This window comes from Podarcis cretensis (genome assembly GCF_951804945.1).
Source record: "Podarcis cretensis genome assembly, chromosome: 8".
NCBI classification, from domain to species: domain Eukaryota; kingdom Metazoa; phylum Chordata; class Lepidosauria; order Squamata; family Lacertidae; genus Podarcis; species Podarcis cretensis.
The window spans coordinates 11,547,964-11,571,246 of NC_137177.1; the positions used below are offsets into that span (position 1 = coordinate 11,547,964).

Here is a 23,283-nt window from a genome sequence, read left to right on the forward strand (position 1 = left end):
TACAAACTCCACTAACCCGGGAGTAGTACCTTGTGTTGAGAACTTTGCCCCAGGATGAGAACGGAAATTGCGCACCGGTGGCGAGGTGGCAGCGGGAGGCCCCATTAGCAAAAGTCTGCCTCAGTTTAAGAACGATTTTGGGTTAAGAACAGACCGCCGGAACGAATTAAGTTTATAACCCGAGGTACCACTGTATTTTAATTTAAAAACACATATTTTTAAAACGATAAAGCCAGAGTTATGACGTTTGAGAACCACTTCCATCCCCATGGCTCACATCTCTGTCAAATCTGATTGGCTACCCGCTGGCCCCACCCCCACGAGCCCCTCCCACTTTGCCCTCTCCGTTCCTCGCCAAAGAGCCACATTTTCTCACACTCAGCCTTGGCGCAGATGAGGCTAGCCGAGGGGTAGTTGAAGGACTTGAGAATACGGGATACGGCCAAGCTGACATCCTCGTTGCTGGGGTAGAGGCTGACGGAGGCGAAGCGCAAGTACTGCAGCTTGGGGGTCTCCTCAGGACCCACCTTCACGTGGGGGATCTGGAGCAGAGAAAGAAGCCATTTGTTTACAGGGCTGACACAAGCCCCCCCATGTCCTCCTCTGCAGCCGAGAAGTCAGCACAGAGGCTGTCTTCATTTAGATCAGCTTCTGCAGGACAGAAAACTCTTGTGACAAGTGTTACATGCAGCAAATTAATTACAGTTCCATAGACTGCTTAAAGCAATCAAAGCCTTTGGGGAAGTCTATTATATACTGGGTGGGCTACCGAACCAGATTTCCTCCCCTTTCTGTCACTGACTGCAGAAAGAGGTTGAGAAAAATTTAAAAAGCAGCCGGAGCTTCAAGTAGGAGTTAGGACAGAGATGAAGAGAAGGATGGGGTCTGTAATAAGAACCCCCAGCAGCTCTGAAAATTTTAAACAGGCTTTCCTAGGCAACCATTAATTCAGAACGGTTGAATTAATTTGAATTAATTCGTTTGCTGTAACCTGCCTTGGGATCCGTCGGTTAAGGGCAGGTAATGATTTTAACAGTAATAATAATGTCATTACAGTATATGCAATTGGTAGCTGAACTGTGGACCAGGAAAATTTCTTGGGCATAAGTTTACTAGGCGGCTGTAGATAAGCCACTGCCTTTCAGCCTCCGAAGCTGCAATATAATAGTGACCAACCTTACAGGGTTGTTTTATGGCTCATGAAGGTGATGAAGATGATGGAGTTGCCATTACCTCTTTCTCCCCGCAGATGTGGCTAACAATGGAAGCAGAGGCCGGACTGGAGGCTGGGCCCAGGACAGAAACTACGCCTTTGGGCAGGATCTGACACACTGCAGTGCAGCAGCAAAGAGAACAGGAGAAAGAGGTTATACAGATTTATTATTATTGTACTCTTCAGCTTGTTCTCACACCTGTGCCCAGACCACCTGAGCAAACCCACGTGGCCTTGCACACTTTACCTCATGGAAATTGCCTTTTCACTTCCTCCTGGTCACCCTATGACATGTGCACAAACATCTCCACCTACCCTGCTGCCCCAGACCTCTGACTAAACCGTCTGCATCACCTTTCAAAGTCTGCAGCTCTTCCCACCTGGTCAGGGAATGGAAGAAGGTCCTGTCCCATTCCATCCCCCACTCTGCTCTGTATTCACAACCTACATACAGCGCTGTTTCTGTTGGGCTGCAGTTCATCTTCTACCAAAAGCTATCCTCCCCTATGGTGAAATGTGGCAGCATCTGGGATTTTCTAGTTTGGAGGGAAAGGTGAAATGGAGCAAGTTTATAAAATGATCCGGGGCGTAGAGGATGGGACTTGGACAAGGCTATTCGCCCTTTCTCCTAATGCCAGAACTCGTGGAACTCCAGTAAAGCTGAATGGGCCAGGCTGAAGAGAGTATTTCTTCACACAGTGCATAGTTAAACTATAGAACTTTCTCCCAGAGGAGGAAGTGGTGGCCACTAACTTAGACGGCTTTAAAAGACAAGTTCATGGAGCAGAAAGCTATTGATGGCTACTAAACACGATGGCTATGATCTTCCAGGCGGAGGGCCTTCTCGGTAGTGGCACCCTCCCTGTGGAACGCCCTCCCATCAGATGTCAAGGAAATAAACAAATATCTGACTTTTAAAAGACATCTGAAGGCAGCCTTGTTTAGAGAAGTTTTTAATATTTGATGTTTTATCGGGTTTTTAATATTCTGTTGGGAGCCACCCAGAGTGGCTGGGGAAACCCAGCCAGATGGGCAGGGTATAAATAATAAATCATTATATTATTATTATTCCTCCACAATTGGAGGCAGTAATGCTTCCGAATACTGGAAACCACAGAAGGGGAGAGTTATGAAGGAGGGAGAAACTTTTCTCTATCCACTTACCCCATGCCATACATAACTGGACAAACTTCTATCATGGCCCCTCTTACTTGCCTTTTCTCTAAACTAAAAAGTCCCAAACACTGCAAACTTTCCTCATGGGAGAGTCTCTCCATCCTGTTGATCATCTCGGTTGCCATTTTTGGAACCCTCTCCCAACTCTACAATATTCTTTGTGAGGTAAGCCCCTCCCTGCCCCCCCCATGAGCTTCGTAGATCCTTTCACACTCCAGTGTCGCACACGGACACACACACACACACACACACACACACACACAACCTACTGGTGTCGGTGGTCTCGTACTGGCTGTCCCGCTGCAGTTCGAAGATCTCCACCTCGACTCGGGCTTTGGCAGGCACCTCGATGATGCTGTTGATGTGCTCGCGTGCTAAGGCTAAGGCCAGTCGCTCCCCCCGGCCACACACTGTCTGGTCGTCCAAAATGGCGGCTGGTCATGGGGAACAGCAAGGCAGGGGAGAAGAAAAGCAAGAAGTCAGTCACTGAGGCCCGGCCTGCTCATGGCGGAAATTCTTTCCTCTGCAAACATCACTCATGAGCACCCAAGGGGTCCCTAAACAGGGATGGCTTCTGCCCATTGGGACCGGGAGAGTACAAAGTATGGCACGCTTTCACACCCATCAGGCCTGATGGGATTGGAGGAGCTTAGGGTGTCAGTTTCTCATCTCCAAGAAGACGCTATCGACCTGGGTGCTGGATGGCACCAAGGATTCAATACCACTGCTCAGGGAGATTCAAGGGATGGTAAGATTTCAGCCACCATCCTTGCTGCCAGTGCTTCCATCTCTCATCTCATCCTCAAGAAAGTGAGGAACAGTGGTGGTTGATGCCCATTGGGTCTGGTAGGGTTGAAAACAGGGAGGCCGAGGGGAGGTGGACCCAACAAACCAACCAGTCAATAATTCTATTTGTAGGCCGCCTTTCCAGAGTCAAAGCCATGCTCAAGGCGGCTTGCAACATATAAAAAAATCGCATAATTATAAGCATACCAAAAGTAGTCATAAACAACAAATAAGCAAGTACACAACGAAACTGAACAATTTCCACATAAATCATAAGAAGATATAAAATAAGGATACAAAAAATAATAATAATGTCAATAACAAAAACAAAAACCCCTAAACAATGTTCCAGCCAGAGCTAATGATAGGCAGTCATCTGATTCTGGGTTTGTCCCCATTTTTCCTCCCTGCTCAATTCTACAAGGGCAAATCTGAAACTACAGTGGAAGAACAGGCAACTGGGCACGTTGTGAGTGAGATGGCAGGCAATGGCTTGCTGAGTGCAGAAGGAGATTGGTGGGGCAGTTTTCCAGTAGCCCCAAAGGACCAGCCCCTGCAACGTCAAAGGCGTGCCTGGCTCGAACCTGATTTTTAAAGCTGCCCTCCTTTAATGCCCTTGTATTGACTCTGAATCTCACCATGCAATATTTGGTCCTCCATTTGTATTTATTATTGATAAAAATTTGGTGTGGTGCAAGCGAATTATTCTTCTGAAAGTGTGGCACAGAGGAAAAAGTTTGAGAACCATTGGGCTAGAGTGATGGGCTTTGACCAGGAATGGAACTCTTGTGGACTTCCAGATGTTGCTGAACCCCAACTCCCATCAACCCTAGTCATGGGCCATACCGGCAGGGGCTGATGGGCCTTGGAGTCCAACAATATCTCTGGCGTAATGGTTGCCTTAAGCCCGCCAACTAAAACCGCAAAGTCTTTTTAAACTGCGTCAGCCTTCCTAAGGAGCACAGAGTGTCAGGAAACTACTCCTTATCCCAAAACATTCCTTTCCCCCAGAATCAACATCACTAGCTCCACAGAGAGCAATGACAGCAGATGACACGTTTTGCCAGGACTCCTGTAATGAAGGGGGAGAGCTCTGTCAATGACCATTGACCGTGACAGCCAAGTGGAAGCTCTGGGAGTGCAGGCAGTGTACTTACAACTACAAAGGAAGAAGGAAGGGCAAGAAGAAGAGTTTGGATTTGGATTTGATATCCCGCTTTATCACTACCCTAAGGAGTCTCAAAGCAGCTAACATTCTCTTTTCCCTTCCTCCCCCACAACAAACACTCTGCGAGGTGAGTGGGGCTGAGAGCCTTCAGAGAAGTGTGACTAGCCCAAGGTCACCCAGCAGCTGCATGTGGAGGAGCAGGGAAGCGAACCTGGTTCACCAGATTACGAGTCCACCGTTCTTAACCACTACACCACACTGGCAAGCACCTTCACACCTTCCTTGAGAGCATCCTGATGCACCTGTAGCTACTACGGTGCCTCCATTATGGCACTTAGGGTAGCCAGATGCAAAAGGGCACAGGGCTCCTGTACCTTTAGTTGTTTCTGTTACGATATAGAAGCAATGCAGCTGCAAACTGCTAGCTTGAAAGCAAAACATAATGGGAATGTTGGGACTGCCCATGGGAAACAGAGGGACAGTCAATTCACAGTGCGAAGCACTGGAATTAGCTCAGAGTGTAGTATGAGCTGTACAGGAAGTGCAGGAAGTGTTTGCCTCTAGACTGCTGGAGTTTGAAGAGAGCAGTCATGTTTTTTGTAATGCTGCAAAGACAGCAATAAAGGCATGTAAATACGTTTCTGTCTATCTCTTTCCCCTGCCAGGGGGGGGGGGGCAAGAAAGAGGGGGGGGTGTTATTTTCATGGTGAGAAGGATCGCCTATTGCGACCTAGCCTGGATCTTGCTGGGAAATGCAGCCAGGGAGGTCAACAGGAGATCAAGCCGGGTGCCTGGGAGAGTTGCCAGTTTCTCCTGATATGGGCTTGATTTCCGACAGTGTCATGCCTGCTGCCCCTGCTGAAATTCCCTGTTTGCACCACTATTGAAGGTGCAGAAGCCCTGCCCTATTTTTGCATCTAGCCACTATACAGTACTGCATGGACATGATATGTGTTTCCTGCAACACAGGGGTAGGGGGATCTCAGGGGCCAAATGGGACTCTCTATCCAGCCCTCGAAAATAGGTTCAGGCCACACACTGGCCCTATTTCACACCCTGAATTTTTATTTTTGCCTGGCTGGAATGCGTTGTTAAATTCTAATAATGTCTCTCGCATCTCTGGGTGGACAGAAAGACGCATGCCGGCGTGTGTAGAAGCTCACTTACTGTACGGTTACAATTTAATGCCTTGCTCTGCCTGTTTTAATCCTTGACCCCACCTGCCACTGACATAGAATCATATCATAGAATTTTAAAAGTTGGAAGGGACCACAAGGGTCATCTAGTCCAACCCCCCTGCAATGCAGGAATCTTTTGTCCGATGTGAGGTTCAAACCTACAGCCCTGATACTAACACTCTACCCACTGAGCATGTGGTCCTCTGAGGGTTTGCCAGAATGCACACTGCCAGTGATACCTTTTCAGTAGCAGATTTGGAGGCGCCATTAAATTGGTTTGGTGGGAAGCTGCCATGGGGGCCTCGCGTGTCCTGCCCATTCTTCATTTGTTCATTTGTTTCACTTGTCATGGATGCTTTTAGCTGATATTCTTTGCATTGCAGGGGGTTGAGCTAGATGACCCCCAAGGTCCCTTCTGGCTCTGCAAACCTGCGATTCTATTCCCTCTGTGGAGCTCAAGGCAGCGTGCGTAAGGTCCTCAGATCTCCCACTGACGCGCTGACCAGACCCAGACCAGCTTAGCTTTCAGAGCATGCCACCTGCACCCTGTGCCAACCTTCCCATGGCATCTCAGCCCTGCCTCCACCATAGTAGAGTTGCCAGCTGACCAGAAAATAACAGCTATCATGCAGCAGCAGCAACAACAACAAAAAGCAAGAAGCGTGTGGCTTTTTGATGGTGCAGACTTAAGCACTGTCGCCTCCTAACATCTGCACATGATGCGCTTCAGGAGTGCCTGAAGCCAGTAGGAATGGCTGCTGCTACACAGAAACCAGCCCCACCAGATGTGCTCGTGCTGAAGAAGGCAGCTGATGCAAGGGAACCAGGGGCTGTGACTGACAAGCAGCGGGAAAGCGGAGAGTCATGGGCTGCTACTCAGAGGAACATCAGAAGCTGCCCGGTGCCAATCCAGACCATTCAGTCCATCTAGCTCAGGACTGTCTACACTGGCTGGCAGTGGCTTGGCATCGTTTCAGACAGGAATCTCTTCCAGCCATACCAGGAGATGTCCGGGATTGAACTCAGGGCCTTCTGCTTGAAAGACGGGACTGAGCCATGGCCCTTCACCTCCCTTCAGGCAGCGGCAGCTGGTGCCTGCTGGAATTGGCAGGGCGGAAGGCAGAGAGGACCACAGCCGCCGGAGCCACAGCCAACGTCTGGAACAGCCAACAGAATTTGGGTTTGTCCCCCACCTTCCTCCCTGCACGGGCAACACAGAGTGAGGAGGAGGAATATGGCAGGCAGGACCATCCCCATTCCCAGAGCCCACTGCTCCTTTCTCAGATCACAGAGGCAGCCCCCTGCCCACTTTTCTGGCTGAGGATGAAAAACCCAACCATTTCCTCCAGCTTCAGAAGACTTGAACGTACAACATGCAGCAGCCACACAGTCAGCAATCCCTAGCTGAGGTTTGTCTGTTATGGATGGATCCTGCCCTCTCTAATCCTGCCCTAAGGGGCCTTTACCCTTTCAACTCTCACTGGAACGGAACTGCTGGGGAACAGAGATAGGATGGGCCTTGCTGCCAATTTGTTGGGCAAAGATATATCAATGCCTCGACTTCTGGGTTAGCGCCATCGTTTAATGGCGGATTCCCTTCGAGCTCCGGAGGGAATCGGCTCCGCAGGATCAGGTCTTGCCCGCGGCGGCGACGCGGGGACCCTCAAAAATCACAGGCGCGGATGCCTGTGAACCTGGTGACTCGGCGGGCACCATTTGCGCCCCCCCAAACCGCGAAGGAGCCTTTTTAAAGGCTTCTGAACAGAGATGGGGTGCGGCACGGTTCTGTGAGTCCACTGCTCCTTCTGCGGAGCGAAGCCGCAAGCCATTGACGGAGAGCGCTGACTTTTTCCTTGGATCAATTGGACTTTGAACTAAAAACCCGTGAGTAACATGGAATTTGGAATTTAAAGGAAAAATTAACTTTGAATCAGGAACGAGCGGGGAAGGGTTAAAAAGGAAGTCCGCCCCCCCTCTATGTAGATAATTTTAAAGCAAAGAACTTATTACCTAAGGTCGAGAGGATCTTCTTTTTTATTAAACGATTTCAACCCTCATGGTTTGACACTATAAGAAATTTTACTGGAGGATATAAGACTAAAGTGTGGGAGCTCAAGTTTTCACCCCCCTGGACCCGGGAGTGTCCCGCGAGAGAGCCTGCTGATAAAGCACTGAGGACTTTGACAGCTGTCAAATTGGCTGTCAGAGGGAAAAAGAGAACTTTGTTTCTGTTGTTTCTGCTGGTTATTTTCGTTATAATTTGTTGTGAACAAGGAAGAACTGATACAAATAAATTGGCTTTTGGACTGGAGCTGAAAAATACTAACAAACTAAAATCCCCCTAGAGGGGGTTTTGGACATTACAACAATGGCTGGAGAAGGGAAAATCCAGACTGAACTGGAAAGAACATTTGTTCTCTTGGGAAAATTACAAGGGGAAATTCGTGTTTTGGCTACAAGTGTCACAACTCTGGCCTCAACAGTAAACAATGCTGGTGGAGCTGATAAGGATTTGAAGCAGGAAGCTCATATATTTGAACATTTAGGCAAACTTGAATGTTATGAGAATATGGAAGAGGAGATATGTGCTGTTTTTGGAGCCAAGGAAGGTGGAGTTGTAACTTCCCAGATGTTAAAGGAAAGCTGTTATGAGAGCTGCAATTGGTGGCCTGACATGAAGACAACAAAGGAGAATGACAATCTGATGTGGAAAGCCTGGCCTGAATTGGTGAGCCTGAAACTAAGAGATCCCCTTTTGTGGAGATCTGAAGACCGAAGGTTACAAACTTGATCTTGGGGACATTTGGACTTGATAGGAGTATGTTGGGGTACCCTAGAGGTTTTAAGTATGGAGGGCTGGCTGGGAAGAATATGGACCCTGTTGGGCCAAAGCCTTTTCGAAATCTGGGGTTTAACATTAAGGACTATCAAAAAGGCCGGCAGAGAGGGGTTGAAAGAGATTTAAAAGCCTCGGACGTGAGATCTCCAGGCTAGACAAGATATTGAACTGATGAACATTTTTGGGGGACTGAAACCGGGAAAGGGGTGGGTGGGGTCTGGGAATCCAAAGGGTATATAACTATAACTTGCTTTATTTTTACTATGTTCTGTTATTTGTTTGGAATTGGGGAAAGCCATGGAAGGGATATTTTGGTCGACTTTAGGAAAAGTGTAATGAGCAATGTTGTTTAAGTATTTGATGTTTAATTTTGAATATAAGGATTTGTTGGATTAAAAACTTAAATTGGAATACAAGAAGGGGAGGTGAGAGGAGGTCTGAGAAACAAGTTAATGGAAATAAGTATTCGAAATTGTATCTGTTTTAATTTTGTGTATTTTGTGTATTTTGTATTTTTGCTGTTTTTTCTTTTTTTTGTTTTTTAAACTAATTTTTGGAAATTTCAATAAATATTTTTTTTTTTAAAAAAAAAAGATATATCACTGCCTCTGTTGTTTTATGTTTGGGGGGTGTTGAATGGTGGTGCAGTGTGGGGTCTCAATGGAGAGGGTCTGGAGTTTATCTCAATCCCTCAGTGAGAGCTAGAGTTGGAGGTGCAGCAGCCTGAGCAAGTGTAAGGCTTTTGCCCATGGGACACACATTTATATGTTGGTCATGGGTTGTATCCCGCAGAATGCTAAGTACGTAAGCATCTGAGCGGCACAAGGATTTCTGCTTCTGCAATAGGCTCCCCCTCTGCACACACTGCCTTCCCTCACATCCTTCCCCAATTCTGCTCCATGGGGTTGATGAATTGCTTCCCTTTAAAGATCTCGAAGCAATTTTGCAGCAGAATCATCAGCAACTGGGGGAAAAGAACTTCACACAACTCCATACGCAAAAACTATTGTGACGAAGAATCAAACAATGCTTTCGTATGTAAAAACCATTTCAAATCCAATACGTGAGCAAATCGGGTGATCCCTACTGAAAAGGATTGCTGAAAAGGGAAGAACTTCAATAAATGCCCCAAAGAAAATAGAGGTGGCACCCGTCTGACGTGTAGTGGGAGCGAGTTCCAAAGGGTAGGAGCCACCACACTAAAGGCCCACTTCCTGCATCGTATGGAAGGGACCTCCTGATGAGGAGGTGCTCACCTGCAGAGCACATTGATCAATCCTATTGCATGGTCTGCTTGGGATTCCTGCATTGCAAGGGGTTAGACTGGATGATCCTTGAGGTCCCTTCCGCCTCTACAATTCTATGATTCTGTGATTTAATGGATTGTGTAGAGCGAAAGGCGATTGAGCTGGGGGTGGTAGCAGTGGCAGCGGTTCTGAATGTAATGGTCTTTAGCGTACTTGTTACAGTTTTGTTGTGTAATTGTTTTTATTGATTATCTGCTAATTATATTTTCTGAGTTGTGCTGTAACTATATAATGTTCTGTCGGTGCTGCTTCTGTTTATTGCTTGTAAGCCACTTTGGGGTTCATTTGAATGGAAAGCGGAGCAGAAAGGCAATCAAATGGGATCAATAGCGGCTTTCGCGCGACCCCACTAAATGTCTTTCCATTCCCCACATTTTCCCTGTTTTGATTTATTCCCCCTGCAGCCACCTGGACTCAAGGATGGAGAATGGAACCGTCAAACGGCTGTCAGATATTTAAAGTGCACTCAAACCAACAAGTGATGTTTTGCTAGAAAGGCACAAGATAGGAGCTGGAGCTCACAGAGTTTTCCTGTAAGTTTGCTAGAGAGACCTCTGTGAGAGACATTCCCACTGTGCCCTGAAAGGGGGCATGAGTAGCCATATAACTTCTCCTACCTGCCTGGGCTCATCCTCTTTTCTCTATTGCTCTTACTCTTCCACCTTCATCACCAAGTAGAAATGTGAGAACAACGGCTGAGTCTGAGCTCCAGTGCTCAGACTCCATCTTAAACTAGTTACCGTATTTTTCCATGTATAAGACTAGGTTATTTTGTAATAAAAAATATATGCAAAAAATTGCGGGTCGTCTTATACACAGATAGTGGAGAGGTAGGACAGGCGATTGGTGGTTGCTGCGAGCAGGAGATTGTTAGTGGTGTTTTTGTTGGTGATTGGCGGTGATGCAAGGTCCGCTGGCTATTGGCTGCTGCGGCAGTTGGGCGGGCAATTGGCTGTGTTGGTGCTGTGTATTTTGGCAATCCCTCCCCCCCAAAATCTCAACAAGTCTGGGCAATCTCCCTCTATTTTCTCAATTTGGAGTCCCAAAAAAGAGATCAATAGTCTTATACACAGGGGCGTGTTATACACGGAAAAATATGCTATGTCTTTGGAGCTGGATTACCATTTTAAGCTTGCCTGAACAAAGCTACTGTATCTGTTACTCTTCAAAAAAGAATTAAGAGCGAGTAAATATTATTTTTACCTTTTACAAGACTGATTATTGTTTTAAGGGGGAAAGACCAGGAAAACCCAGCATTCTGAGTTACTTAAACCAAAAGGCTAAAACTGGTTTATCTAAGCGTCCCCTTTAAACTGCAAAAGGATGGCACTCACAAATATATACCTAACAAATATATCCTTTCCAAGCGTCTATCCACATCCCAGCACCAACCCGACCCAGTCAGGTTGCCCTCTAGCACTGTTACCTCACCCCTAGGATCCAGCCACCCACAGCATCAGCCTGGTAGATCAGCCCCCCACCCCACCCCGTGGATGTCCCCCACTTACCCATGCGCAGAGACGACAGCACCTCTAGGCTCTTGTGGGCGAAGCCGAGAATCAGCAGCAGCAGCAGCACGGGCAAAGCCGGCATCTTCTACCCCTCCTCATGGAGAAAGTTCGGCCGTGGCCTCCGCGCTGCCACCTGCAGGAGGGGCAGGAGAAACACACCCCATGAGGCACATGGAACGGGCACACAGAATTTGGCACAGCGATCCCTTGCAGTATAGCTTGGGCAGAGGGGGCTCGCCAACCTGGGAAGGTAGCCCGTCTGGGAGAAAGAAAACTCTGGTCCTTGCGAAATATTGTCAGGAGAAGAAAAGTCTAAGTAAACCCTGCACAGATCTGGATGGAGTCCCTAAGGCGGTTGGATGGCTCTTTGTACGCCTCCCTCCAGAAACTCCTGCAACCAAGCTGGTACCAAACGCCTTGCTCTGCTTTCCTCTGGACCATACCAGCAAGGCCAAGAGGGGGTCTTTTTGTCTGGGCAGCCCCGGAACTCCATACACACTGCCCAGGCTTGCACCCCAGGGTGGTGACTTCGGTGCTGCTAATATAGCAGCCTGACTTCACCCCCAGAGGCTCACTCCACTGTCTCCCGAGACACACGGATGCCAAAAACAGCAGCATAACACCTGCTGTTGAAGAGGCCTTTGAGGGTCCAAACAGAGGCACCACATCCTCCCAGTTGAAAGCACATCCTCCCAGTTAAAAGGAGGTGCTGATCCTGGTGCCGAGCCTCTTGCCCTGTTCCTCCACTGACCCCCTGTCCTCTTGCGCCCACTGCCTGCTGGATCCAGCAAAACTCCTTTTGCTCCAGAACAGGGAAGGAGAAGGGTGGACCAAAGGTACAGCGGAGGATCGGGGCAGCTGCACGTCTGTGCCATGGTGCGTTTATAAAGGTGAAGGCAGAAGACCTGCAGACGGTGCCAGCATGCAGCAAACACCACCAGCTACCTGGGGTCTGGGGATGTTGTTGAAGGTCTCACACTGAGCTGCTGAAGCAACGCCATCCCTAATCCACTCTCCCAGCTGCTCTTGCAGAGCTCAGAAGACCCGCAAGGAGGGCAACTAGAAAGAAGTTCCAGAAGTTGGCATACACCACGTCAGACCATTGGTCCATCCAGCTTGGAACTGTCTACACCAGCCTTCTCCAACTTGGTGCCCTCTGGAAGTTTCAGACTTCACCTCCAGAGGATACCAGACTGGAGAAGGCTGGTCTACAACCAATGGCAGAAGTTCTCACCGTTTCCATTGGGAGATTTCCAAACCTACTTGGAGATGAAAATAAAGATGTCCCCTCCAACATCTCTCCAATGAAGATAGGGACGTCCTATTCCATAGTCTCCAACATTTCTCAGATGAAAATAGGGACGTCCTATTCCATACCCTCCAACATTTCTCCAATGAAAATAGAGACATCTTAAGGAAAAGCCAACAAAGGTCCGTATAGTTAAAGCTATGGTTTTCCCAGTAGTGATGTATGGAAGTGAGAGCTGGACCATAAAGAAGGCTGATCGCCAAAGAATTGATGCTTTTGAATTATGGTGCTGGAGGAGACCCTTGAGAGTCCCATGAACTGCAAGAAGATCAAACCTCTCCATTCTTAAGGAAATCAGCCCTGAGTGCTCACTGGAAGGACAGATCGTGAAGCTGAGGCTCCAATATTTCAGCCACCTCATGAGAAGAGAAGACTCCCTGGAAAAGACCCTGATGCTGAGAAAGATGGAGGGCACAAGGAGAAGGGGACGGCAGAGGACGAGATGGTTGGACAGTGTTCTTGAAGCTACCAGCATGAGTTTGATCAAACTGCGGGAGGCAGTGGAAGACAGGAGTGCCTGGCGTGCTCTGGTCCATGGGGTCACAAAGAGTCGGACACGACTAAACGACTAAACAACAACAAAGGAAAAGCAGGACATTCCGGGATCAAATCAAAAACTGGGATGGCTTCTGTAAACTCAGAACTGTCCTTGGAAAAGAGGGAGACTTGGAGAGTATTTTGGCCCCTCCGGGACCCCGCCGACTGCCAAACCTTCTCTCTGCAGCCCACCGCCCCCTTGTGGCCACCAAGTCCAGCACTCCCCAAGCTCTGGGCATCCATCCAAGGCCTGGTGCTGCAGAGGGACCAGCACATCCTCCGCCCCCTTTGCACTTGACGCTGGTCCTGCTATGAGCTGAGTCAGCAACACTCCCCACCCGACGTCCTCGCACTGCGTTCACCTTGAGCATTAATATTTATTTTCGCTCAGCCTCGGCCGGGCAGACGGCACAGCCGAGGTTCGCCGAAGGGGAGACGCATCAGACTCCGCTGCCCCTCCCCTTTCCCCCAGGATGGGGCAGGGAGAGTGCTGTAAGTGGGGGGCTGGGGCGAGGAGGGCAGGGAGAAGGGTCAGTAGCTGGCAAAGGGGTGCTGCACTTCGCAAGCTCATTTTGACGGCGGGGAGGAAGATTCCTGAAGATAAGAGCCAGGAGGAGAGGGAAAAATACACCTCCAGCTGAAACAGCAGATTATTTCTAAAACGAGAGGCATGCATGATCAGTGCTCAGAGGCACTGTTTCTCTCAGTACCAGTTGCTGGAGGGCAAACAACAGAAATGAGGGCTCTGGCCTTCAGGCCTCCTTCTGGGCTTCCCGGAGGCAACTGGCCGATTGCTGCTGGAAGCAAAACTCTCGTTGCATTCAAATGGAAGCACCCAAGCCCATGTTGCTGGTTAGCAGAAGAGGGAACATCCCTCACCGCAACAGGACCCAACATTTCTCCGATGAAAATAGGGACGTCCTATACCATCTTAATTTTTATTAAGTTGCCCCAGCCACTCTGGGCAGCTTCCAACATGTATTAATACATATAATCAAGCATTAAACATTAAAAAAAACCACTTCCCTATATAGGGCTGCCTTCAGATGTCTTCTAAAGGTTGTATACAGTGGTACCTCTGGTTGCGAACGGGATCCGTTCCAGAGGCCCGTTCGCAACATGAAAAGAGTGCAACCCGCAGCAGCGCATCTGCGCACGCGCGGGTTGTGATTCGCCACTTCTGCGCATGCACGTAATGTCATTTTGCACTTCTGCACATGCGTGAGCGGTGAAACCCGGAAGTAACCCTTTCCGGTACTCCCAGGTTGCCGCGGGACGTAACCTGAAAGAACGTAACATGAAGTGGATGTAACATGAGGTATGACTGTAGTTACTTATCTCCTTGGCTCGGGGGGTGGGGGCGTATAACACCATACCCTCCAACATTTCTCTGATGAAAATAGAAACGTCCTAAGGGAAAACAGGTCAAATCAGAAGCCAGGACGGCTTCAGTAAATCCGGGGCTGTCCCTGGAAAAGAGGGACATTTGGAGGGTCTGCCACAGTGGTGCCAGGGCAGAAAAATCAGGGACCAATGGAATTCTCCCTTCTCTGCTCCCCCTCCAAGCTGCAGCAGCCTCCGCAGCAAAACTGACTAGTAGCAAAGGTGGATTTGGGTGTCTCTGCATCATATCCTAAGGTTAAACTATGTAAAGACGCCATTCAGGGGCGGGGAACCTCCAACACACAGGTCACTCTCAGTGTGCCAGGGTGTCCGATTTGGCCCACAATGCCACTTGCCCCAAAGTACAGCCACCTGTCAATCAGCTGGCATTACTGGGTTTAGTCCAGCTGGGTGCTGCTGCTTTGCCAGCACGTTCCTTGAAGCAAAAGGACAAGACGGTTTGCATGCTTTCTCATCCCTTAACACAGGGCTGGAATTTGAGCTTTGTTTTGTTTTTCGGTTTTTTGTTTAACGGCAAACAGAAATGGAAGAGGGAAGCAAGGAAATGGCAGCCCTTCCGGGAACCTGTTGCTCAAAGCTAGAGTGTCATCTTGCCCCTGGCAAACTCCAACTCAAATGAAGGCCTGAGCATAACGCTAGGCCTTTTACACTGCAAGGGAAGATGCTATCTTTTCCTTACTCCAAATTAATTAGGGATTAATTTTAGCAAAGGGCTCTGAGCTGAGCCCCAGGACCAACTTTCAGCTGCAGGGTCTTTCTGCATTCAATTTTGTTTTGGTTTTTTTAATGCCCAACATACTTATTGGTATTCCGGAGCCGGCTGGAGAGAAGAGTGCCTGCTTCTAAGGCAAGCCCACATAGCCAGAGGGGTGAGGAGGCTTCGCAGGGATGTGGGAAGCTGGAAGGGCACCTTAGAGATCATCCAGTTCAGCCCACTGCTGATGCAGGAAATTAACAATTACAGGACCCTCAAGAGGTGCCCTCTCCAGCCTCCATTTCGGAACCTTCAATGATGGATAGCCTGCTACCTTCTGAGGCAGACTTTTTCATTGCTGAACTTTCTCAGGAAGTTCTTCCTCATTTTTAGTTTTAAAAATCTGCATTCTTATCATCTGAACACTGGTTTCAGGTTGTACCCGTCGAAACAACAGAAAACAAAATTGCTCCATTATCTCTGTGACAGCCCTTCAAATAGTTGAAGATGTGGATCATCTCGGAAGAGCCGGAGTGTAAATTTATGTAAGGGATGCAGGTGGCGCTGTGGGTTAAACCACAGAGCCTAGGGCTTGCCGATCAGGAGGTTGGCAGTTCGAATCCCCGCGATGGACCTAGCAGTTCAAAAGCACGTCAAAGTACAAGTAGATAAATAGGTACTGCTCCGGCGGGAACGTAAATGACATTTCCGTGCGCTGCTCTGGTTTGCCAGAAGCGGCTTAGTCATGCTGGCCACATGACCCAGAAGCTGTACGCCGGCTCCCTCCGCCAGTAAAGCGAGATGAGCGCCGCAACCCCAGAGCCGTCCGCGACTGGACCTAATGGTCAGGGGTCCCTTTACCTTTAATATGTTTAAAGTTGTTTAATTTTATTATTTCTCAGTGAGCTATTGGGTAGTTTGGTTTTTTTAAAAAGGCTGCATATGCACTTTCTACTCCCTCTTAAAAACCGAAAGGTCTAGGTTAGAGCAAAGGGGAAGTAAACATGGTGTTCTCCAGGTGCTGCTGCACTACAACTCCCATCACCCTTGACTAGGGCAATTCTGGCTGAGGCTGATGGGAGTTGTAGTCCAACAACATCTTGGCTTTTTTTTTTAATGAGATTGATTTATTCTTCTTTTTAAAATGACAGACAGGCATTCAGGGGAGACCTGTGGAGGAAGCGGAACCCCAGCAGCCAAGGGTGCAAAGGCGCAAGAAGGGTACAGCAGCAAGCGGGCAAATGGGTTGCCTTAACACAATCAGGAACCGGTAGCAGGGACACCCCTAGACAGCACAGCACCCTGCTAGGAAGCGTTGTGGGGGTACTCGCAGCCACTGCCGAGTTTGGCTAAGAGGGCTCTCTCGTGCACCACGTGGCAACCGTTGCCAGGAAACAGGAAGCTGCTAAAAGGATGTTGCAGTTGCTAGGCAGAGCCATCTGCAGCTTGGCTGCCCTCTCTCACCTCCTTGCCCCTCCAAGCAAAGGAGGGAAGTCCGTACCCATCCAAATGTGGCTTGGAAGCATGGCAGCGCTTCTCCTACAAGCCATGCCCTGTGCTTTCTTCCGAATCTGGTGCATCGCATATTGACGCTTTCTAAGGGATGAAAGTCAGCGACGGGCCGGGAGGTGGGGAAAGGGGCAATTTGTTGTGCAATAAATTCTCCTCATTTGTCACGCACGGTCCTTACATTGGTGCAGCTAGGGAGGAGGGGTAATTTTGCTAATGCGGGGGGGGGGGGCTCTGTGGTCCTGAGAGGGTTGGAAGAATTCAGGGAGCTATTGATGGCTACAAGCCATGATGGCTGTGCTCTGGTGCCAGTTGCTGGAAACCACAGAGTGCTCTTGAACCCGGGTCCTGCTTGAGGTTTCCCACAAGCATCCACTGTAAGAATAGGAAGCCGGACTAAGATGAGCCGTTGGCCTGATCCTTCTGCCCTAAACATGCCCATTTTCCATCACCAGGCCCTCTTCTGTGGACAATGCAAAGGAACTTTTTTCAAATTAAGAAAGAAAACAGGCAGAGATCCGTAAAACACTAACAGATTTGCTACAGAAAACGTCTTTTACATTGGATGTAACAGACTGATGTGGCTACGCGGCCCTCCCTCTGGAATAATAAACAGACGTCTCCCTCCCTGAGTAGCAACAGCCAGCCATTTCCCACACACTAAGAATTAAGGGCCAACAGCAGATGCGGGGGACCTTTGACCTGCCAGAGGCTGCTGAACTACAACTCCCATCAACCCCAGCAAGTACACCCAATGGTCAGGAATGATGGGAGTTATGTCTCACCAATCTCTAGAGATAGCTTTTCTCAACCTGGGGTCCCCAGATGTTGTTGGACTACAACTCCCATCATCCCTAGCTAGCAGGACGAGTGGTCAGACAACCCAAGGTGTGTATAAACCAGCCCATTATTATTATTATTATTATTATTATTATTATTATTATTAACATTTGTATACCAACCTATACCTGTAAGTCTCTGGGTGCTTCACAACACAAAGTTACAGTATACAAAACACAAACTGTTAAGTTGTGGGTGAACATATCAGATGACACAGCGATTCTTCAAACAGCTCTTGTTTATTCAGAGGCCAGAACAGAACTGAACTGAAGGGTTCAGTCAGTCTGCTTATATAGAGCTCTAGTACAACGTAACTGTAACAATTTTCTAAAACTATCCAATCACTGAACGTCACTTTCGATCCCTTATTTGCATAACTATCTACAGTATCCCCCCTGCTGGCCCAGGGTGAGAACTTCAGTACATAACACAAACTGAGGAGATTTCACCCCTCCCATATCCAAGAATCTCCTGACGAGTCTGCTGATTCTCCAGAGAGGAGGAGCAGTGTTTTGCTTTCTACTTATTCAGCTCCAGCACCAAGTCAGAGAGTCAGTCAGTCAGTGTATCGGAGAGAGTGTTAGAGATCGTGTTTAGAGATAAGGTTGCTGCTAAGAGCAGCTGTAGGCACTCAGAGTAGCATTGATTTATGCTTAGAATATTTAGCTCTGTATATAGTTTTGTATCATAGTTGTAATTATAGAATAAAAGGAAGATACTCTACAGAGCTGCTCTCCGAGTGGTTTATACTCTGCAAGACTCTGCAAAACGCTGCTGCGCAATGACTGTATTATTGAAACAGTGAATCCGGTGCTCTCAGCTCCAAGCTGTGAGTCCACAGCACTGTGACCTGTTCCTGTTAGAAAGGTGGTCTCTGGCAGTGCTACCCAGCTCGCCTAGCCCAGTTGGGGTTCAAGTGCATGAGTCCAGTTGGTGCACTGGCTCAAGGGTGATGCTGACACAAACTACATAATAAAAATAAACAAAGCACAAAATACTTAATAAAAAAGATCAAAACATAAAGGCAGCAAAATGTGGCTTTTCACTCAGTGAGCTAACTCCTTCTCCCAAGCCCATTGCAAGGCATCCCCCAGAGAACTCCATATGTCTTTTCGCTGCTGATTCTTGCACTGCTGACATCAATTGTCCGTTCTGTGAAAGGATCTCGTCTTCCCACATTTCCCTACTGGGCTGTTTTTCTCTAAGTCAGTGACCCAGATGCTTCCAACATCCAGCACAGGACCTTTATGCCCCTTCCTCTTATTCTTCACTTTCCTCTTTTCAACATAGTCTTCCAGAGCAGGGAGGTTCCCAAAACTTAGGCCGAGTGCCTCTGTCTTTCCTGGATCTTTGCAGATCAGCCTAGTGTACAGAGGTAACATCCGTATTCATTGCCCTGCCTGCCACTGGCATGTGGCCCCTGATAGGCTGGCCAGAAGGGAATATGGCCCTCTAGCTGTAAAAGGTTTCATATAGTAGTTGTGGAAAGGGGACTTTCCAACAGGTATAGTTTGTCATGCAAGCTACACCTGCTGAATTAAGTCTTCTACACATTATAGGTGCTGTCTGTTTTGCATCAGGATTACCTTTGGGCTCTGTTTTTTATAATAATAATTATTATTATTATTTATCATTTATCCCTGCCCATCTGGCTCGGTTTCCCCAGCCACGCTGGGCGGCTCCCAACACAATATTAAAAACACGATAAAACATCAAACATTAAAAACTTCCCCATACAGGGCTGCCTTCAGATGTCTTCTAAAATTCAGATAGTTGTTTATTTCCTTGACATCTGATGGGAGGGCGTTCCACAGGGCGGGCGCCACCACCAAGAAGGCCCTCTGCCTGGTTCCCTGTAACCTCACTTCTTGCAGGGAGGGAACCGCCAGAAGGCCCTCGGCGCTTGATCTCAGTGTCCAGGCTGAACAGTGGGAGTGGAGACGCTCCTTCAGGTAGACTGGGCCAAGGACATTTAGGGCTTTGAAGGTCAGCACCAACACTTTCAATTGTGCTCAGAAACGTACTGGGAGCCAATGTAGGTCCTTCAGGACTGGTGCTATATGGTCTCGGCGGCCACTTCCAGTCACTCCCAGTTAGGGCCAAGGTATTTCCCTGCCCTGCTTAATCCACATTTCATGAACACCATCCCCATTTTTTTTTAATTTAAACTTTTAAAGCTTATTGCTTCCAGTAGTATTCCTGCACCACAGCTAAACCTCCCAACTCAACTTATAAAAGGGACAGGATTGCCAGCCTGTCCTCTATATATTGCCTCTGGCCAACCCTTCTTCGCAGACCCGAACTCTTGGATTCTGCACTCAGGTGCTGCTTAAGAGAATATTTAATGCCAAGTTCCTCCTCATTGACTTGCATGAGTGTCGTTCATATTCACAGCACATTTGGAAAAGCAATATTTGCATCAAAGTTCAAACGGCAACAGACACACTCTTTTCTCCACCCCATGATACACACAGGCGCTCGGCAGTCGGGAAAATGGAGAGTCTTCACTCAGTGTGTAAAAGCAGTGGCTCCCAATAAGATTTATTATGGGGCAAATAGGAAACGCCCTGTTTCTGAATTCTGACACCCCTGGACCTTCCTCGGCCAGCCAGATCATAAAGACGGAACCTGCGCTTGTCTCCCAGGTCAGAATCTCAGGTCCAATCCCTACTCGAAAAACCTAAACATGACCCATACCCCCAATAGCTTTCACAATGTGGTGAAGGAACTCTGGGGTTCCTCAATAAGAAATTCAATAACAGCAGGATAAATTCCACAGAAGTCAGTTTGCCGACCATGGTGCAAAACTGCAGACACAGGGGAGTGTTGCCCTTACATTAGAGGACACTTTCAGTGCCTGTTGGGCAACCTAAGAGAGGCACCCTCATGGGAACTGAGAACGCTCCCAGAATTCTTTGCAACATCGAACATCAAATTCTCTGCAACATCAACCATGACAGACACACAGGGGCTCCTGGAAGCCACCCAGAGTGGCTGGGACTACCCAGTCAGATGTGCGGGATACAAATAAATAATTATTATTATTATTATTATTATTATTATTATTTTATTAGGTAGGTAGGTAAAACTTGTGGGACGTGGGTGGCGCTGTGTGTTAAACCACAGGGCCTAGGACTTGCCGATCAGAAGGTCGGCGGTTCAAATCCCCGCAACAGGGTGAGCTCCCGTTGCTCGGTCCCTGCTCCTGCCAACCTAGCAGTTTGAAAGCACGTCAAGTGCAAGTAGATAAATAGGTACCGCTCCGGTGGGAAGGTAAACGGCGTTTCCGTGCGCTGCTCTGGTTCGCCAGAAGCGGCTTAGTCATGCTGGCCACATGACCCGGAAGCTGTACGCCGGCTCCCTTGGCCAATAAAGCGAGATGAGCACCGCAACCCCAGAGTTGGCCGTGACTGAACCTAATGGTCAGGGGTCCCTTTACCTTTACCTAGGTAAAACTTATCTAGGAAGAGTTTCTTGAGGGTAAGAGTTTTGACAATGAATGATGCCACCCAGTGGCACGCAGTGAAATTTTTCATTGGGGAACAGTTAGGGCCAGATGGTGGGGGACCGCCATCATGAGCATGGCTTTGTCATGTCCCAATGTCACATGCGTGAGCATCACACCTCCCTCTCTAAGCTAGACAGAAGCTTCCTGGGCTTTAGGAAGGAGGTGCCAGGGCTCTGACAGGATGCTGGAGCCCTCTTGCCTCCTTCCCAAAGCTGGACGGACTTTGGGAAGGTGGTGGGAGGGTTCATGGACCCATCAGAGCATCGCGCTTCCCTCCCTAAGCCAGACAGAAGTTTCCAAGGCTTTGAGAAGGAGGCACAAGGGGAACATTTAGGGGACTAGCCTAGTCTCCCTAGTCCATTGTCCGTGCACCACTGATGCCAGCACTACGAGTTGTCTCCAACTAAGTCCTACTCAGAGAAAGCCCATTGAAACAAATGTTTCCAAGTGACATCCTGCCAGCCAGGTCTGATATTCCCACATAAATTCAGTGGGCAACGCTTTCTTCATGCAGGGGAAGCATAGTAATGCCACTGAAAGAAAATGGAGGAACAATCCACCAGCTCCTCTCCCCAGCACTTAATCTTTAGCTAACCAAACGCTAAATGAGGACTTCTCTGAAATCAGGACAAATATTTACACCGAGTATACGCAACAAGAAACAAGTAGTCGGAGCGAAACCTGAGAGAGTGTTTTGAGCCCAAAGTCCTGTCAGACAGCAAAGAAGAAGGCCTGCTATGGCGGCCAAGGAGAAGAAACTGACAAAGAAGGACAAAGTGGTCACAGACTTCTTCCTGTCAGAAATGTCAGCTCAGCTTGACAGACTCTGAACTAATCTAACCACTGGTTGGAAAGATGTTTTAAAGCCTCTGGAAGATGGAGTTACTATAGTCAAAGGCAGCCTTACCAAGGTGGTTCAGACAGCCATTGAAGCTGTGAATCTAGCTGTCAAACAGGTGGGAAAACTGAAATTGCTAGCGCATAATACTCTCAGCCCGTAATTACACTTAGAGGAGGTGGGAAATGACCACTACTGCTTGAACCTAAAAGCGAGCAGATTAGCCAAGGGTTCTGGGTGTGAAGCTGTAATACCCTTCATGGCAAAATGGCTGACTAAAGTGCCATGTTCAGAGGGAATCACAGAATTCAACACTGATGCGTTGTATAGAATTGGTCCAAAAGGATCGTTGGCCTAGAGACCTAGTGATCCGCTTCAGGAGTCTTGCAACTACGAGAAATCTCCATTTGCAAGCGAGTATACAGCCTGGATACGTGACCCGGAAGTGTCTCCGGACAGCGCTGGCCCCTGGCCTCTTAAGTGAGATGGGTGCACAACCCCAGAGTCTGTCAAGACTGGCCCGTACGGGCAGGGGTACCTTTACCTTTTACCTTTTATACAGCCTGGAAAAAGTTATACGGCAAGACAAACCACTGTTATTTCTTTACAACTGGTCCCAATAGGTTAAGGCACATTGGTGAATTTCACCCCTACACAGAAATAATGCAAAAGGCAGGCATGAGATATTAGTGGGGTGATCACCACTACAGGTAGTGTCATGCACTGGGCAATCCACTCATAAGGAGATGAGGAACTTATTCTGTTTACTTAACTCACTCCTCATCCCCTCTCCTTCAACCATGCAGATCCCATGATGAAGAATCAGACACGGAAGAAGTCTTTGGTAGCGGGGGGGGGGGGGGAATTAGGCATCAGAAGGCACATGTTAAGGTTAAACTACAGAGCCTAGGACTTGCCGATCAGAAGGTTGGCGGTTTGAATCCCCGTGACGGGGTGAGCTCCCGTTGCTCAGTCCTTGCTCCTGCCAACCTAGCAGTTCAAAAGCACGTCAAAGTGCAAGTAGATAAATAGGTACCACTCCGGTGGGAAGGTAAACAGCGTTTCTGTGTGCTGCTCTGGTTCGCCAGAAGCGGCTTAGTCATGCTGGCCACATGACCCGGAAGCTGTACGCCGGCTCCCTCGGCCAATAACACGAGATGAGCTCCGCAACCCCAGAGTCGGCAACGACTGGACCTAATGGTCAGGGGTCCCTTTACCTTTACCTTTAAGAGATTTCCCCTCCAATATATTCCACCAGGTACATTCAAAGCATAAGGGGTAGCAATACTACTTGCTAATTTAACTTTTCTCCATTAGCATAGCTCGAAGATACGGAGGGATGTTATATTTTGTCGCGGGCTATCTAGGCGGTAAAGACATAGCATTGTCCCAGCTCCCCTTCTTGGATAAAACTTTTTAAGTGTTGAAAACATTCCAGGGGAGGTGGTTTGAATCCAGCGAGGCAT

General features: G+C 48.3%; 1 protein-coding gene across 1 annotated transcript in view; it reads right to left on the minus strand.

Moving 5' to 3' along the window:
* Positions 1-23,283, minus strand: part of GRIK5 (glutamate ionotropic receptor kainate type subunit 5) — a 91,400-nt gene that overhangs the window by 43,920 nt on the left and 24,197 nt on the right. Inside the window, exons 2-5 of the mRNA XM_079985330.1 lie at positions 11,176-11,311; positions 2,659-2,823; positions 1,234-1,331; positions 377-542 (exon numbers count right to left, since the gene is read on the minus strand). Coding sequence (XP_079841456.1) covers positions 377-542; positions 1,234-1,331; positions 2,659-2,823; positions 11,176-11,260 — 514 coding nt within the window. The 5' untranslated portion in view covers positions 11,261-11,311. The remainder of the gene's footprint in view (positions 1-376; positions 543-1,233; positions 1,332-2,658; positions 2,824-11,175; positions 11,312-23,283) is intronic.